Raw genomic sequence first — 15,190 nt, 5'->3', positions numbered from 1 at the left:
GGCGATGTCATTGCGACGTTGGCTAGCAAAGCTCATGACGTCTACCGCAAGGCTGCTGAAGGGAGATCGGCTCTTAATAATGGCTTGGAATGGTATCAAACGAATGGAATCTGTGTTTAATGTGTTCGATTCAATTCCATTTATTCCGCTACAGCCAGTAATATGAGCCCGTCCTCCCTAATGTAGGTGCCACCGGCCACCTGTGGTGAAACAAGTAATCGGGTCTAAAGGTCGTCTCCCGTCGAACTGCACATGTGCAGTCCGTCAAATCAAAACTCCTTCGATATAAAGTTGTTTTTGACGGAAATTAAAACATGTCACTTCACGAGGTTGGAGAAATAACATGTTCAACTACTTAATTGGCTCGAATCTAGGTTGTGCTTTTAGATTTCGAGAAAATTATCTTAAGGAATAATTTTTCACTTCTCATTGACAACTCAAACCCCAAACCCTGGCGGGGTCTGTTGGGTCTATTTTGCAAGTGTTTTCGGAAGTCTCGTGATGTTGCATATCTGGGTTACGGTTTAGGATAGTAGATATGTTCCTAGGTTCCCGAAAAGCATTGACCGAATAAAATTGGCACCGAGCGTTGTTTTAGGGTCAGTTGACATATTTCACAGAAAATATTCATAGGAATAATATAAACCAGCCTTTCTTAAAAACGTCCGGTATTATTGTAGTCCAAATTCGTATTCGAGGCACAATTGTATTGAAAAGCTTTAAGTTTACAAAATATATTTCTTATGTACAATAAATCAACAGACATTTGATTGGGAATGTAGTTACTTTATTATTACCCCTATCTACGTAAGCTGCATGAATTCATTTGATTAAAAACAACAATGCTCTCTCACATTTGGTCACGTTTATTTTCACTTGGTCTGCCATCTTATCACATACAACTGGCCTCCTTCCTTCCTGGTTCCAACACACTTGCTGAGAATGTTGCAGTAAGATTTTAATTCTCAACCACAAAATAAATCAAGAAAAACTATTCTAAAATGCTTTATCGCCAAGGACAGTAGGGAACGCAAAAACCCCATAAAGAGGTGCTATTATCAACCAGGACCGGTCCCTTGTCTCCAGAGTGAACTGCATCTTTGTAAACTAACTGAATATATCATTATTTATTTCCTTAGTCACATTTAATACATTGACACATTTTATGAAAAATATTAAGAGCAAGAGACACTGAAGACACTGGACCGTGAACCCCAACCCACAAATTAACCCCAATGCCTGACCCTAACTGCTTTGAGTTCAATCTGGGGAAAAAAAAGCTCTCACCTTCCTCTCAAGTGCATTTGATAATCAAGTAAACAAATTGAACAAGTCAGAACAGAAACATGTTATTAGGATGAGTTTCCACAAAGTCAGTGGTCCTAACCCCTGAATAATTCCAATATGAGCAAACTTAAAAAGCCAAATCCTCTTCCATTAAGTTGTTACTGACCATGTGTTTGTCTTTTACCACAAGTACATAAAAACATGGCATAGTAATGACTGATGTAAGTGCACACAATCTTATCAGAAACTAATTTGGGGATAAATTAGGAGGAATGAGTAACCTTAAATTAGGGATATCAGAGGTAAGACTCAATACACCTTATGGCAATAAGAAGAGAAATGCCACAACATTTACAGATCGTCTTGGATCAGTGCTGCATTGTTGCTTGGTGGAGTTTCTAATCAAACTAAATAGAATGTGGCACGAGTTGAAAGTCAAGGGAGAGGTTTGGCTATCCTGTTGATTGCTCTTCAGTAATTACAGGGGGTAATGGAATGAAAACATGAAATAAGAAGAAATAAGAATTTAAAGTCATAAGACACGGCCAGATATGGAATTATTAACACATACTAACTACACTACAGCCTCTGAATGAGTGTCTTCATTTTGTTGTCAGCAAACTTATTAAATGATCGCTTACATCTAAAGCATACTTGACGGAAAACCTAAAATAATCATCCATCAGACTTGAATGTCTTTGAGTACTTCCAAACATTCACTACAACATCATGATTTGAACTGTGAAGAATTTCCCTAAAATGCAACTAACAATAAATCTACCTAGCAACCCTTCAGTAAGTTGACCAACTGTCAGTTTGACTGACCGCAAGATGGACATGGAAGAGACACGGTTTTAGATCTACAGGCAGTGTTTGTATGCAAGCTTGGTATGAAATATTGTGTGCTTGGTATGAAATATTGTGTGTTCGGATAGTCCTTTATCCCTTGTCCAGTCTGTGCACCACATTAAAGCAGTTGGACAAATATCTTGCTTGGTGCGTTACAATTGCAACCCGTGTCCACTAAGTTCCTCCATCTCTCGCTCAGTCATCGTCGTCCTCCCCCTTCTTCATTGTTACTGAAGCACCACAGTCCAGTCCAGCCCTGCGTTGACACCCGGCTTGCGAAGGGTTAACACCGACATGGAGGCATCAAACTCAAACTCCAGCTGACTCTCCTTGCCATCTACAGAGAAAAGACATCAGAATAGATCAATAACAGTCATTTGAGACAGACCTGCCATTATACACACAGTAATCAATAACCACAAAGAAATACAGTTTATTGGCCAACTGTTTCCATCTCATAATTGCCTACTTGGGTGTGAAAACAGGAAACATTCAAACACAATGACTTACTGGCATCTTAACTTGGTACACTAACCCATAATATGAATAAGACACTGGAAAAACTCACCAGGTGTCTTCAGAGTGGCCTTGCTGGGCTTACTGGCCCCCAATATGACAATCTTCTCAACCCAGGAAAAAGTGGTGAACTGAGAGCCAGGGGCCAGGTTCCTGCAGGGAGAGAGAATTCAGTTACATTCAACATAGACAAAAATCAAGGAGAGTAACAACAAAAATAAACAGAATATGTGAGAGAAATGATTTGACAGACCTGGAGGACAGGGCGTTATTGGCAAAGGAAAATCTTCTGTGGATGAACTGCTTCTGTTTGTCAAAGTTGAAGGTGTGGCCGTCGTCTATGTAGAGCTCACCCTGGGCAAATCGCTAACAGACATAACATTTGAAAATGTTTAAAGGTCAAATCCTGAACCCATCCAAATTTGGGGCAACAGTATAAGTGACAAAGTGTGTGTTTGTGTTACCTTGGGGCTGAGAGCAACGAATAAGGTGTAGGGGTCGTGTTCCATGCATGAAGATGACCTTCGAACCCGGGCCTTCCTGGAAATAATGGAACCACCGCGCTGGAATACCGGAATCTGGTAAGGAGAGAGAGTCAGTCAGGGAGTGTCTTTCCAATCTTACCCAGTTCTCTCAACAGAACTTTCAGGATATGGTCTTAACTGTATGTGACTGTTTAACTAAGCATGTAGGGCGTGACTGACTGGTTGTTAGTGAGTGTGTTGTAGAGTTTCTTACAGAGCTGATGGTGACAGGGATGTAGAGGTTCTGGGCTCCGTTGTGTTTCTGGAACGTGTGGACGTCAAACCAGACCTGAAGGACACAGAACAGAGCAGCTAGGAGAGGGTTTCAATTAGACGGCTGACATATAACCTACATAAGACTGTTATAATAGTGACATAATGTTATGACAGTTCCTGAGAGAGACTCACCTCTCCTTTTCCAGGCAGGTAGGCAGTAACACCCCTAGCCCCCTCCTCAGTCACAGGGTGCACCAGCAGATCTCTCCCTGAAACAGCAGGATAGAAGGAATGTGACTCAGTCATGGTATCAGTCATAAAGGGTACGTAAAGACAGGAATATCTATTGACACTGAGCTATACTAGGGAATAACAGGATCTCACTCACCAAGCAGGAACTGGTCATCCATGGAGAACGTGGCCGTATCCTGAGGATACTCCACCCACAGAGGTCTCATGACGGGCTGGCCAGAGTGGTGGGCGTGGTAGAACAGCTGGTACCAGTAGGGCAGGAGGGCATAACGCTGGCGGACAGCCTCCCTGATCAGAGCAGTGTTCTCGGGGCCAAACAGCCAGGGCTCCCTGCGGGGGGTGTCTAGATGGGCATGGGCTCGGAAGAAGGGCTGGTACGCCCCCGTCTGGTACCAACGCACCAGGAGCTCAGTACTGGGAGACTTGAAGAAGCCACCCACATCAGCTAGGAGAGGGGGAGAGAGGAGGATGAGGAGTGGTACAGAGATAACAATGTAGTGAGATGTAAACAAACAGGCAACGAACGGTAATAATGTAATGTAAACAAGTCATGTAAAAAAGCAGATAACACCAAAATAAAATGTAGCAAAATATTTCTGATGTATTAATTGCTTAGCTGTGGCTTTTAGTAGAGGGGAAAATAGTGGTATTGAGTCCGACTCACCTCCACAGAAAGAGACACCAACCAGGCCCAGACTGAGACACATGGGGATGGAGATCTTCAGATGTTCCCACTCAGCAGCGTTATCACCTGTCCACACAGCACCGTAGCGCTGGGAGCCAGCAAAGAAGGCTCTGGCCAGGACAAAAGGTCTCTCCACTCCCCCTGAGCGCTCAATCAGTCCCTCTGCTGTGGCCCTTTGCTGAGGGAAGAGGTGGTTACTGCAAGTTCAAGCAGCAAAGCTCGGTAGAAACATAAACAGTAATTTCTTCAAAAAAAAGTAGAGGTAAAATGGAGGTCCTACTACTACAGAGGGAGGCTTACTGGATATCCTGTCTAAAAACATTGACCCCTAGTGGTCTGAATATTGACTTTGATCTCAGGCCCTTCTCATTAACAATTATTCTCTCTTCTTTATGAACAAGTCTAATAAATTATTATTATAAATGGGGTGGTTTGAACCCTGAATGCGGATTGGCTGACAGCCGTGGTATATCAGACCATATACCACGGTTATGAAAAGTTATTTTTACTGGTCTAATTACATTGGTAACCAGTTTATTATAATAGTAACAAGGCACCTTGGGGTTTGTGATATATGGCCAATATACCACGACTAAGGGCTGTCTCCAGAAACTCTGCGTTGCGTCACGCAAATGAATAGCCCTTAGCCATGGTATATTGGCTATATACTACATCCCCTTGGGCCTTATTGCTTAAAATGTATTCTTTCTACAGCTCAATATGTTCCCCCTGTTGGTGATGCTTATTATGCATTATGGTTGAACCAAATTATTATATGGAACAAAAATGACATTGGAAACAATGACATTTAATTTTTAATTTATCCGTTATTTTACCAGGTAAGATGACTGAGAATACATTCTCATCTGCAGCAACGACCTGGGGAATAGTTACAGGGGAGCGGAGGGGGATGAATGAGCCAATTGTAAACTGGGGATTATTAGGTGACCGTGATGGTTTGAGGGCCAGATTGGGAATTTAGCCAGGACACCGGGGTTAACACCCCTACTCTTACAATAAGTGCCATGGGATCTATAATGACCTCAGAGAGTCAGGACACCTGTTTAACGTCCCATCCGAAAGACAGCACCCTACACAGGGCAGTGTCCCCAATCATGCTGTGGGGCATTGGGATATTTTGTATTTATTTTTTAGACCAGAGGAAAGGTTGCCTCCTACTGGCCCTCCAACACCACTTCCAGCAGCATCTGGTCTCCCATCCAGGGACTGACCAGGACCAACCCTGCTTAGCTTCAGAAGCAAGCCAGCAGTGGTATGCAGGGTGGTATGTGAAATTCAATTAAACAATGTATGTTGATGCTAATATTATGTAAAATATCTAATTATGTTTCCATATGATAACATATTATATATGCTGTAACCTATTGTCTTTTAACAGTTTCACTCAATTCATTCTAATCAACTTAATAAATATGACACACCCTTCTCTATTGTCAATGGTTGCACTAATTGCATATTTTGTCTACATGTCATGAATGCTTGAATCAGGTTATCACCCTGAAGGCAAAATGATGCAGAGACGGTGTTTCAACCAATACATTACTGGGTTAGATATATAATGTGTGACTCTATTATTCAAGAAAAAGTCTACCATTGCAAGTCCAAGTTCTACTAGAGTGAAGATGTGCCCATACAACACAGGCAAACACTCACCACGTATAATCCGTAGAGGTTGTGGAGGTCACGGTTCTCCCAGTTCCCATGCAGGGCATCTTTATGCATGGTGACCTCTGGTCCATTAAACACTGACGGCTCGTTCATATCGTTCCATGTATACATGTTCTCCATGGAACCCTGAGATCAGAGATGGGGGAAGAGATATTTCATCAATAGAACGACACATAGGTCAAACCCGGGCAGAATGGACTTACCTCATACTGATCGTAGGCAAACATACTGGCCCACCAAGCTCTCATCTCAGGGTTCGTAAAGTCTGGGTAACCAGAATTACCTACAATAGAATGAGGAAAGATTAGAGGGAGATGTTGAGTAATTGCAATGTGTTTTTATGCAATGTGTAGCTGCAATTCATTTGCTTCCCTTTCTTTGATTGTGGGTCAGACCAATTTCGCCATCTCTTACCAGGCCAGCACCAGCCCTCATAGTCTCCGCCATCTTTGCTTTTGACGTAGAAGCCTTTGGAGCGGATCTCATTGTGGATCTTGTAGCTGCTGTCCACCTTGATGTGGGGGTCCACAATGGTCACCATCTAAATCGTACAGGGAGAACATGAGGGAGAAGGAAATTGGCAAAAATGAAACGAGATGACTTGTCAACGTGTCTCAGAACCTTTTACTTTCTCCATTCATCCAGTCGATAGAACCCAGAAACATCTACTACAAGGGAGCCCTGGCCAGACAGCTGTAACACATTAATGTGCTCACCTTGCGTCTCTTGTCTAAAAGACCCTGCAGCATGTCTTTGGGCTGGGGGAACTTGTGAGGGTCCCAGGTGAAGTAGCGCTTGCCGTCCGTGTGCTCTATGTCCAGCCAGATGAAGTCGTAGGGGATGTCGTGGTCGTCAAAGCCCTGGTCCACCGCCGCCACATCCTCTTGGTCGTTGTAGTTCCAGCGGCACTGATGGTAGGCCAGCGCAGACAGGGGAGGGAAGGCCTGGGTACCTGGTGGGGGGAGAGAGCTGGGTGGTCATATGCAGATAGTTGTATTATGACGGATCCTGGTGGCAGGCCAGCGCAGACAGGGGAGGGAAGGGTACCTATATGCAAAGGTTCTATGACATTTGAAATGGGAGAAAAATATTCTGGGGAGTGGCCTCCCAAGACGTTGGTTGACGTTTATTGGGACGAATCTTGTCCTGAAGGCAGAGTTGAGCGGATATAGAGAGAGAGATCTATATATATTAACTATTCCTGAAAACACAAATTAGCTTTTTTGTTCTTAATTTAAGGTTAGGTCTCAGGTTAGCAGTATGGTTAAGGTAAAAATCTGATTTTATGACTGTGGCCATGCCAGCTGACCGTTCCAGCTAGTGACTACCCTGCTCCCGAGTGGCGCAGCGGTCTACCGCATCCCAGTGCTAGAGGCGTCACTACAGACCCTGGTTCGATCCCGGGCTGTATCACAACTGGCCGTGATCGGGAGTCCCATAGGGCAGCGCACAATTGGCCCATCGTCGTCCGGGTTAGGGTAGGGTTTGAAAAGCATTGTAAATACAAATATTGTTTTCTTTATTGACTCGCCTATTTAAATGGTTAACAAATAATAACAATACTTTTTTTTTAAAACTACCCTGCAGAGCTGCCTACAGTACATGAGTCATCTCAATAAATGCCAACCTGCTCTTCAGATAGACAACTCTAAGCGGGCCTTGAAATTCGGGTGGGAATTATGCTAATTTATAGCTAGGGCAACAAGCGGATACGGCAGCGATGTGACTGGTCCTCTCGGTCCCAATTGATGCCAGAACTTTTAGCTGGAGCGATGATACATTGCCGGAAGAAAACCGTCTGCCTAGAGAGACTAGGTGTGTGAGGGTGATGAAGGAAGTGGAAATAGACTGGTGGACTGGGAATATGAACTGGGTTTCTGTAGTGGGAGTCTGACCTGTGAGTGAGGCGTACTGGGAGAAGACATCAGTGGGAGTGGGTCCCAGCATGATGAAGACGTCGATGATGCCGCTCTCTGAGATCCAACGCACGTCTGTCTGTGGCGTCTCACTGGAGCCCTGAACGTAGTCCAGCATCTGGCCAAACACTGTCTGCACCACCAGAGAGAACCAGCATAGGGGTAAGAGGGTGTGTGTTCTCTCTGACTGTACCCTTCAATGTCTATACACAGGGTGGCTCAGATGTGTTTGTCTCACTCAGAACCTGGAGAAAGAGGATTGACTGACTGTGTGTGTGTGTCGGTCTTACCTTGCCGGCAGTGTTGGAGCTGATGTCCACCCAGGTCTCAGCAGCGTTGAGCCAGAAGATGCCCATGGTGCGCTGTGCACTGTGAGACAGCATGACAGGAATGGCACCGTACAGGGCCATAGGGTTGAACACCTCATACTGGAACACGTCTAGGTTAAACAACCGGTATGGATCCCCTCCACTGGAAAACGCATAAGTATATATATATTATTGTATTGTCATATAGTCGGTCATTTCGTGTTATTTAAAAATCTTCAACCCACAATGTTGAAAAAGATAAAATCAAATGCATATAAGGATGTCCTGCACCGTTAGAAAATACATACACTAGTTCTTAGTTAACTACTGTCTCAATGTTGTTGTTTTTTCACCTTTATTTAACCAGGTAGGCCAGTTGAGAACAAGTTCTCATTTACAACTGCGACCTAGCTAAGATGAAGCAAAGCAGTGCGACACAACAGTGTTACACATGGAATAAACAAAACGTACATTCAATAACACAATAGGAAAATCTATATACAGTGTGTGCAAATGAGGTAAGATAAGGGAGGTAAGGCAATAAATAGGCCATAGTGGCAAAGTAATTACAATTTAGCAATTAAGCACTGGCGTGATAGATGTGCAGAAGATGAATGTGCAAGTAGAGATACTGGGGTGCAAAGGAGGAAAAAAACAATATAACAATATGGGGATGAGGTAGTTGGGTGGGCTATTTACAGATGGGCTATGTACAGGTGCAATGATTGGTAAGCTGCTCTGACAGCTGATGCTTAAAGTTGGTGAGGGAGATATAAGATTCCAGCTTCAGTGATTTTTGCAATTCGTTCCAGTCATTGGCAGCAGAGAACTGGAAGGAAAGGCAGCCAAATGAGATGTTTGCTTTGGGGGTGACCAGTGAGATATACCTGCTGGAGCGCGTGCTACGGGTGGGTGCTGCTATGGTGACCAGTGAGCTGAGATAAGGCGGGGCTTTACCTAGCAAAGACTTATAGATGACCTGGAGAGCCAGTGGGTTTGGCGACGAATATGAAGCGAGGGCCAGCCAACGATAGCATACAGGTAACAGTGGTGGGTAGTATATGGGGCTTTGGTGACAAAACGGACGGCACTGTGATAGACTGCATCCAATTTGCTGAGAAGAGTGTTGGAGGCTATTCTGTAAATTATATTGCCGAAGTCAAGGATCGGTAGGATAGTCAGTTTTACGAGGGTATGTTTGGCAGCATGAGTGAAGGATGCTTTGTTGCAAAATAGGATGCCGATTCTAGATTTTTGGATTGGAGATGCTTAATGTGCGCCTGGAAGGAGAGTTTACAGTCTAACCAGACACCTAGGTATTTGAAGTTGTCCACATATTCTAAGTCAGAACCGTCCAGAGTAGTTATGCTAGACGGGCGGGCAGGTGCGGGCAGCGATCGGTTGAAGAGCATGCATTTAGTTTTACTTGCATTTAAGAGCAGTTGGAAGCCACGGAAGGAGTGTTGTATGGCATTGAAGCTCGTCTGGAGGTTAGTTAACACAGTGTCCAAATGTGTGTGCATCAATGTAACAGTATAACTTTAGACCGTCCCCTCGCCCATACCCAGGCGCGAACCAGGGACCCTCTGCACACATCAACAACAGTCACCCACGAAGCATCGTTACCCATCGCTCCACAAAAGCCGCGGCCCTTGCAGAGCAAGGGGAACCACTACTTCAAGGTCTCAGAGCAAGTGACGTCACCGATTGAAACGCTATTTAGCACGCACCAACGCTAACTAGCTAGCCGTTTCACATCCGTTACACAAAGAAGGGCCAGATGTATACAGAATGGTGTCGTCTGCATAGATGTGGATCAGAGAATCACCAGCAGCAAGAGCGACATCATTGATGTATACAGAGAAAAGAGTTGGCCCGAGAATTGAACCCTGTGGCACCCCCATAGAGACTGCGAGAGGTCCGGACAGCAGGCCCTCCGATTTGACACACTCAACTCTAAGAAGTAGTTGGTGAACCAGGCGAGGCAGTCATTTGAGAAACCAAGGCTGTTGAGTCTGCCGATAAGAATGTGGCTGTTGAGTCGAAAACCTAGGCCAGGCCGATGAATACGGCTGTACAGTACTGTCTTTTATCGATGGCGGATTAACCAATGTCATGGTCAATGTCAGTCACTTACTCAGTGGCTTTGAGTTTGAGGCTGTCTGCGTGTTCTGGGATTCCATAGACGTTCTCCACCCCTGGCAGAGAGAAGTCTAGACTGATGGAGGAAGGGCCTAAGAGAGATAACAGCCAATCAAGATACACTCAGAAAAACAACACTGACTAGTCACTGTGCCTAACGCAAGTCATAAAACTCATCCAATCATAAAATAATATCTCCAGGAGATGAGCGGTGAGTACTCAGGATCAGAATACCAAGTACTCAACTGCAAGCCGCCTCTTTCACCTGTCAATTGAAATTACGGGTCCACAGAAAAGTATACGTACCATTGGGTTTGCTGTCTGTGTGCGATTTGAATGTCTCCTCCCACATTCCATCTTCCACTTTCTCATCCTCCTTCGCCTTCAAGGAAGGAAGGAACAAAAGAGGAGACAGATGGAAATAATTGCAGAGGAGCCTTGTGGTGCGAGAGAGAATGGGAAAAGCAACAAGGGGTTTGATTTCAGCCCAGTGACAGTAATGGTACAACTAAGGATGAAATGGTTACCGGCTTCACGATAAACCATGGCAAAATTCCCGAAGGTTAGTATTACCGTTTCAAATTTTAAATAAATCATTAAAACCGTGTTTGATTACCACGGTTTGAAAAACTCACGGTAAACACTGTCCAACATCAACCAAAGTTAGCAACAGTCTGGCGCAGCATGCAACGTGGGTTTTGTTTTGTGTGAAAACATGGCGGAAGGCAGTGACAGCGCTCGGGAGATTTTTCTGCCGTCTAAGAGGACCAAATCTGAAGTGTGGTCGTATTTTGGGTTTTACAAGAGTGCCGAGGGAAACTTAATCGAAGATGGTCACCCTGTCTGCAGAATACGCAACAACAAAAAATGCATATAAGGGGGCAACAACTCAAATCTATTGAGTCATCTTCGTAACCACCACCCACTACTTTATAGCGAATGCAGAGTAAGTTAAGTTTTAGCTCAATGCATGATGTAGGGACTTTGAACGGGGGAAAATGTCATGGTGTCTGTCTAACTTGCTAATAGCTTGTCAATAATGTAAACGGAAAATGTCAGTGTTTCCTACTCTTGTAAAAACACTACGTTGTTCTTCTGCTGTATGCGCCGTGTGTCTGCAGACTATTCGCCCATTGCACACGATAACACGTTATGCAGTTTAATCACCCAACCAACATTTTGTTCAATTAAAATCCGTCAGTCATCGACTTGGTTATAAAAGTGTTCCAAAAGGAGAAACACTATATACTCCTGTACAAGACTCCTGTATTTATGTCAATTGTTGGGCTCATTGCAATAACTACCACTGTCTTCTTAAGACTCATTTGTATTTATGTAAATTGTGGATGAGGCCATTACATATACTCAAATGCAACACAGAAGATAGACTGTGTGTGAATAATTATAATGTAACACCAATAATAATACATGTGCTATTCCCTTGTTTACAGAGCGGGAGTGCAGCAGGCAAACCCAGTGATGCTACCGGTCCCTCATCGACAGCTGTGACGCTTATGCACCCACATCAAAACATGCTCAAGACCTCACTGCAGCCCTTTTATATTACATTGCAAAGGACATGATGCAATTTCAAATTGTTGAGAGGCCTGGCTTTCTGAGGCTGATGAAGGTGGCCGTGTCTCACTACAACGTGCCATCACAAACATTATTTTCCAAGACTGAAATCCCAAACCTGTATAACCGGGTTAAAGCTGATGTTGGAAAAGGTTTGGCTCAAGGCACATGGTTTGCTGCAACTACTGACCTCTGGACCAGTGAAATCCGGGGTGGTCAACCATACATCAGCTTCACTATCTATTACCTCACCCCAGACTGGCAACTGGAATCAAAACTGCCTGGAGACACAGTTCTTCCCAGAAGATCACTCGGCTCACAGTTTGAGAATATGCTGGAAGAGTGGGGGATCAGCAACAAAGACCTGGTCTGCATAACCACAGACAACACAACAAACATGACCAGGGCTTTTGAAGAGTTCCCAGATCTGTGGCTTGGGTGCTTTGGCCATCATTTGAACCTGGCCATCTCAAAGGCTCTGAAAATTCAGAGAGTTGACACAACAGTCAAGGCCTGCTGTCATCTGGTCCAAGGCTTCTCACTTAGCTGGAAGGAGAGAACGGAGAGAAAAGCAAGCTGCCCTTAACATGCCACAGAAGGCTCTGATCCATGATGTGGTGACCGGATGGGGATCTACATACAAGATGCTGGAGCGTTTCCTCAGCCAACAGCAGCCAGCCTGTGTGACACTGGCTGGAGAAAGAGGAACATGGCACCTGATGGCCATGGATGCCGACATAAGTGTCATGGAAGCAACTGTGCCAGCTCCTTGAACCTCTGAGCAAGTTTACAGATGCACTTGCCTCAGACATGAGTGACACTGTCAACCATCAAGCCTGTCCTGAACCACATCACCCGTGATGTTCTGGTGGAAAAGGATATGGATCCATCCCTGACCAAGGAGATGAAAAGGGTAATGAGAGAAGAGCTTAACAACAGATACACATTAGGCAAAGAGTCAGGCACATGGCTTGTTTCAATGACCCCTGCTTCAAAGGGAGCTTTTTAGGTGAGCCTGAGGCTGCAAAAGTTGACACTGACAGCTGTGTTCAGGAGGCCTTGAAGCTGGCAGCTGCACAAGTCAGGGAAGAACCACAAAGCACCAGCAGCACCTCCACCACCCCTACAGCGGCATCAGAGGGGAAAGGCCTGGCTGAGTTGCTGAGAAAGATTACCTCAACAAGTCAGCAGAGAGGTGAAGAGGGTCAGATTCCAACCTCCCCAGAAGACAGAGTGAAAGAAGAGATCAAGGTCTACCTGTCTCTGCCACCCATTCCAGCAGAAGAGGATCCACTGGTGTGGAACCACCATGTATCAGAGCTGCCTCACCTTGCCACGGTTGCCAGGAAGCTTTTGTACATCCCAGCAACCAGCGTGCCATCAGTGTTCAGTGCCAGTGGGCACATAGTCTCCCCTCGCAGATCACTACTTAAACCAGACAAAGTAAATATGCTGACATTTTTACATTTCAATCTCAAGTGAACGACGCATACATACAGGATGTTAGGCCAGCAGCACCTTGTTTCTTTATGGAGAGAACGGACATAAAATCAGTGCTGTTCATTTGATTTGTTTACATTTTGTGTTTAATGTCAACACCTGCATATTGGATGTGTTTACATATGGTTGTGTTGTTCTTACATTCACATTGGATGTGTTTACATATGGTTGTATTGGATGTGTTTACATATGGTTGTATTGTTCTTACATTCACATTGGATGTGTTTACATATGGTTGTATTGGATGTGTTTACATATGGTTGTATTGTTCTTACATCCACATTAGATGTGTTTACATATGGTTGTGTTGTTCTTACATTCACATTGGATGTGTTTACATATGGTTGTATTGGATGTGTTTACATATGGTTGTATTGTTCTTACATCCACATTAGATGTGTTTACATATGGTTGTGTTGTTCTTACATCCACATTGGATGTGTTTACATATGGTTGTATTGGATGTGTTTACATATGGTTGTGTTGTTCTTACATTCACATTGGATGTGTTTACATATGGTTGTATTGGATGTGTTTACATATGGTTGTATTGTTCTTACATTCACATTGGATGTGTTTACATATGGTTGTATTGGATGTGTTTACATATGGTTGTATTGGATGTGTTTACATATGGTTGTATTGTTCTTACATTCACATTGGATGTGTTTACATATGGTTGTGTTGTTCTTACATCCACATTGGATGTGTTTACATATGGTTGTATTGTTCTTACATTCACATTGGATGTGTTTACATATGGTTGTGTTGTTCTTACATCCACATTGGATGTGTTTACATATGGTTGTGTTGTTCTTACATCCACATTGGATGTGTTTACATATGGTTGTATTGTTCTTACATTCACATTGGATGTGTTTACATATGGTTGTGTTGTTCTTACATCCACATTGGATGTGTTTACATATGGTTGTATTGTTCTTACATCCACATTGGATGTGTTTACATATGGTTGTGTTGTTCTTACATCCACATTAGATGTGTTTACATATGGTTGTGTTGTTCTTACATCCACATTGGATGTGTTTACATATGGTTGTATTGTTCTTACATCCACATTGGATGTGTTTACATATGGTTGTATTGTTCTTACATCCACATTGGATGTGTTTACATATGGTTGTGTTGTTCTTACATCCACATTGGATGTGTTTACATATGGTTGTATTGTTCTTACATCCACATTGGATGTGTTTACATATGGTTGTATTGTTCTTACATTCACAATGCTTTACTTGTGTTGCTTTTATATGCACATTTGATTTGCTTACTTAAGGTTGTGTTCATTAAAACCTACACAAGGGAAACTTTTACCTCATGGCCACATAGTGCCATCTTTAATGATATTATTTAATGTTTATGCACAAAAAGTGCATAGTGCTGCTAATTCATTGTTTGTTGGTTTTCAATATAAAACTTGGTGAAATGATTTCAGTGTGTGTGAGTATCAGTACTTTCTGCACGTTTTAACAATACCGCAATAATACTGCTAACCGTGATAATTTTGGTCACTATAATCGTGATATGAAATTCTCATACCATTTAATCTCTAGTTACAACAGAAAGGGTTCGATTTCAGCCCAGGGGCAGTAAGGTTACAACAGAAAGGGGTTGATTTCAGCCCAAGGGCAGTAAGGTTACAACAGAAAGGGGTTGATTTCAGCCCAAGGGCAGTAAGGTTACAACAGAAAGGGGTTGATTTCAGCCCAA

At 43.5% G+C, this 15,190-nt stretch overlaps 1 protein-coding gene across 4 annotated transcripts in view; it reads right to left on the bottom strand.

The window, feature by feature from the left end:
* Positions 1-765: 765 nt before the first annotated feature.
* The window catches only part of LOC110504657 (neutral alpha-glucosidase AB), a 22,851-nt gene continuing 8,426 nt past the window's right edge, over positions 766-15,190 (bottom strand). For all 4 annotated transcript variants that reach the window (XM_036970263.1, XM_036970264.1, XM_021583421.2 and 1 more), the window contains exons 7-22: positions 10,691-10,766; positions 10,380-10,476; positions 8,225-8,405; positions 7,914-8,067; positions 6,735-6,970; positions 6,433-6,559; positions 6,222-6,301; positions 6,004-6,144; positions 4,309-4,507; positions 3,781-4,089; positions 3,585-3,661; positions 3,391-3,465; positions 3,117-3,230; positions 2,906-3,018; positions 2,705-2,805; positions 766-2,473 (exon numbers count right to left, since the gene is read on the bottom strand). In XM_036970263.1, coding sequence (XP_036826158.1) covers positions 2,364-2,473; positions 2,705-2,805; positions 2,906-3,018; positions 3,117-3,230; positions 3,391-3,465; positions 3,585-3,661; positions 3,781-4,089; positions 4,309-4,507; positions 6,004-6,144; positions 6,222-6,301; positions 6,433-6,559; positions 6,735-6,970; positions 7,914-8,067; positions 8,225-8,405; positions 10,380-10,476; positions 10,691-10,766 — 2,190 coding nt within the window. In that variant the 3' untranslated portion in view covers positions 766-2,363. The remainder of the gene's footprint in view (positions 2,474-2,704; positions 2,806-2,905; positions 3,019-3,116; positions 3,231-3,390; positions 3,466-3,584; positions 3,662-3,780; positions 4,090-4,308; positions 4,508-6,003; positions 6,145-6,221; positions 6,302-6,432; positions 6,560-6,734; positions 6,971-7,913; positions 8,068-8,224; positions 8,406-10,379; positions 10,477-10,690; positions 10,767-15,190) is intronic.

This window comes from Oncorhynchus mykiss, chromosome 31 (genome assembly GCF_013265735.2).
Source record: "Oncorhynchus mykiss isolate Arlee chromosome 31, USDA_OmykA_1.1, whole genome shotgun sequence".
In the NCBI taxonomy this organism is placed as follows: Eukaryota; Metazoa; Chordata; class Actinopteri; order Salmoniformes; family Salmonidae; genus Oncorhynchus; species Oncorhynchus mykiss.
This window is presented reverse-complemented; position numbering and strand designations above follow the sequence as displayed.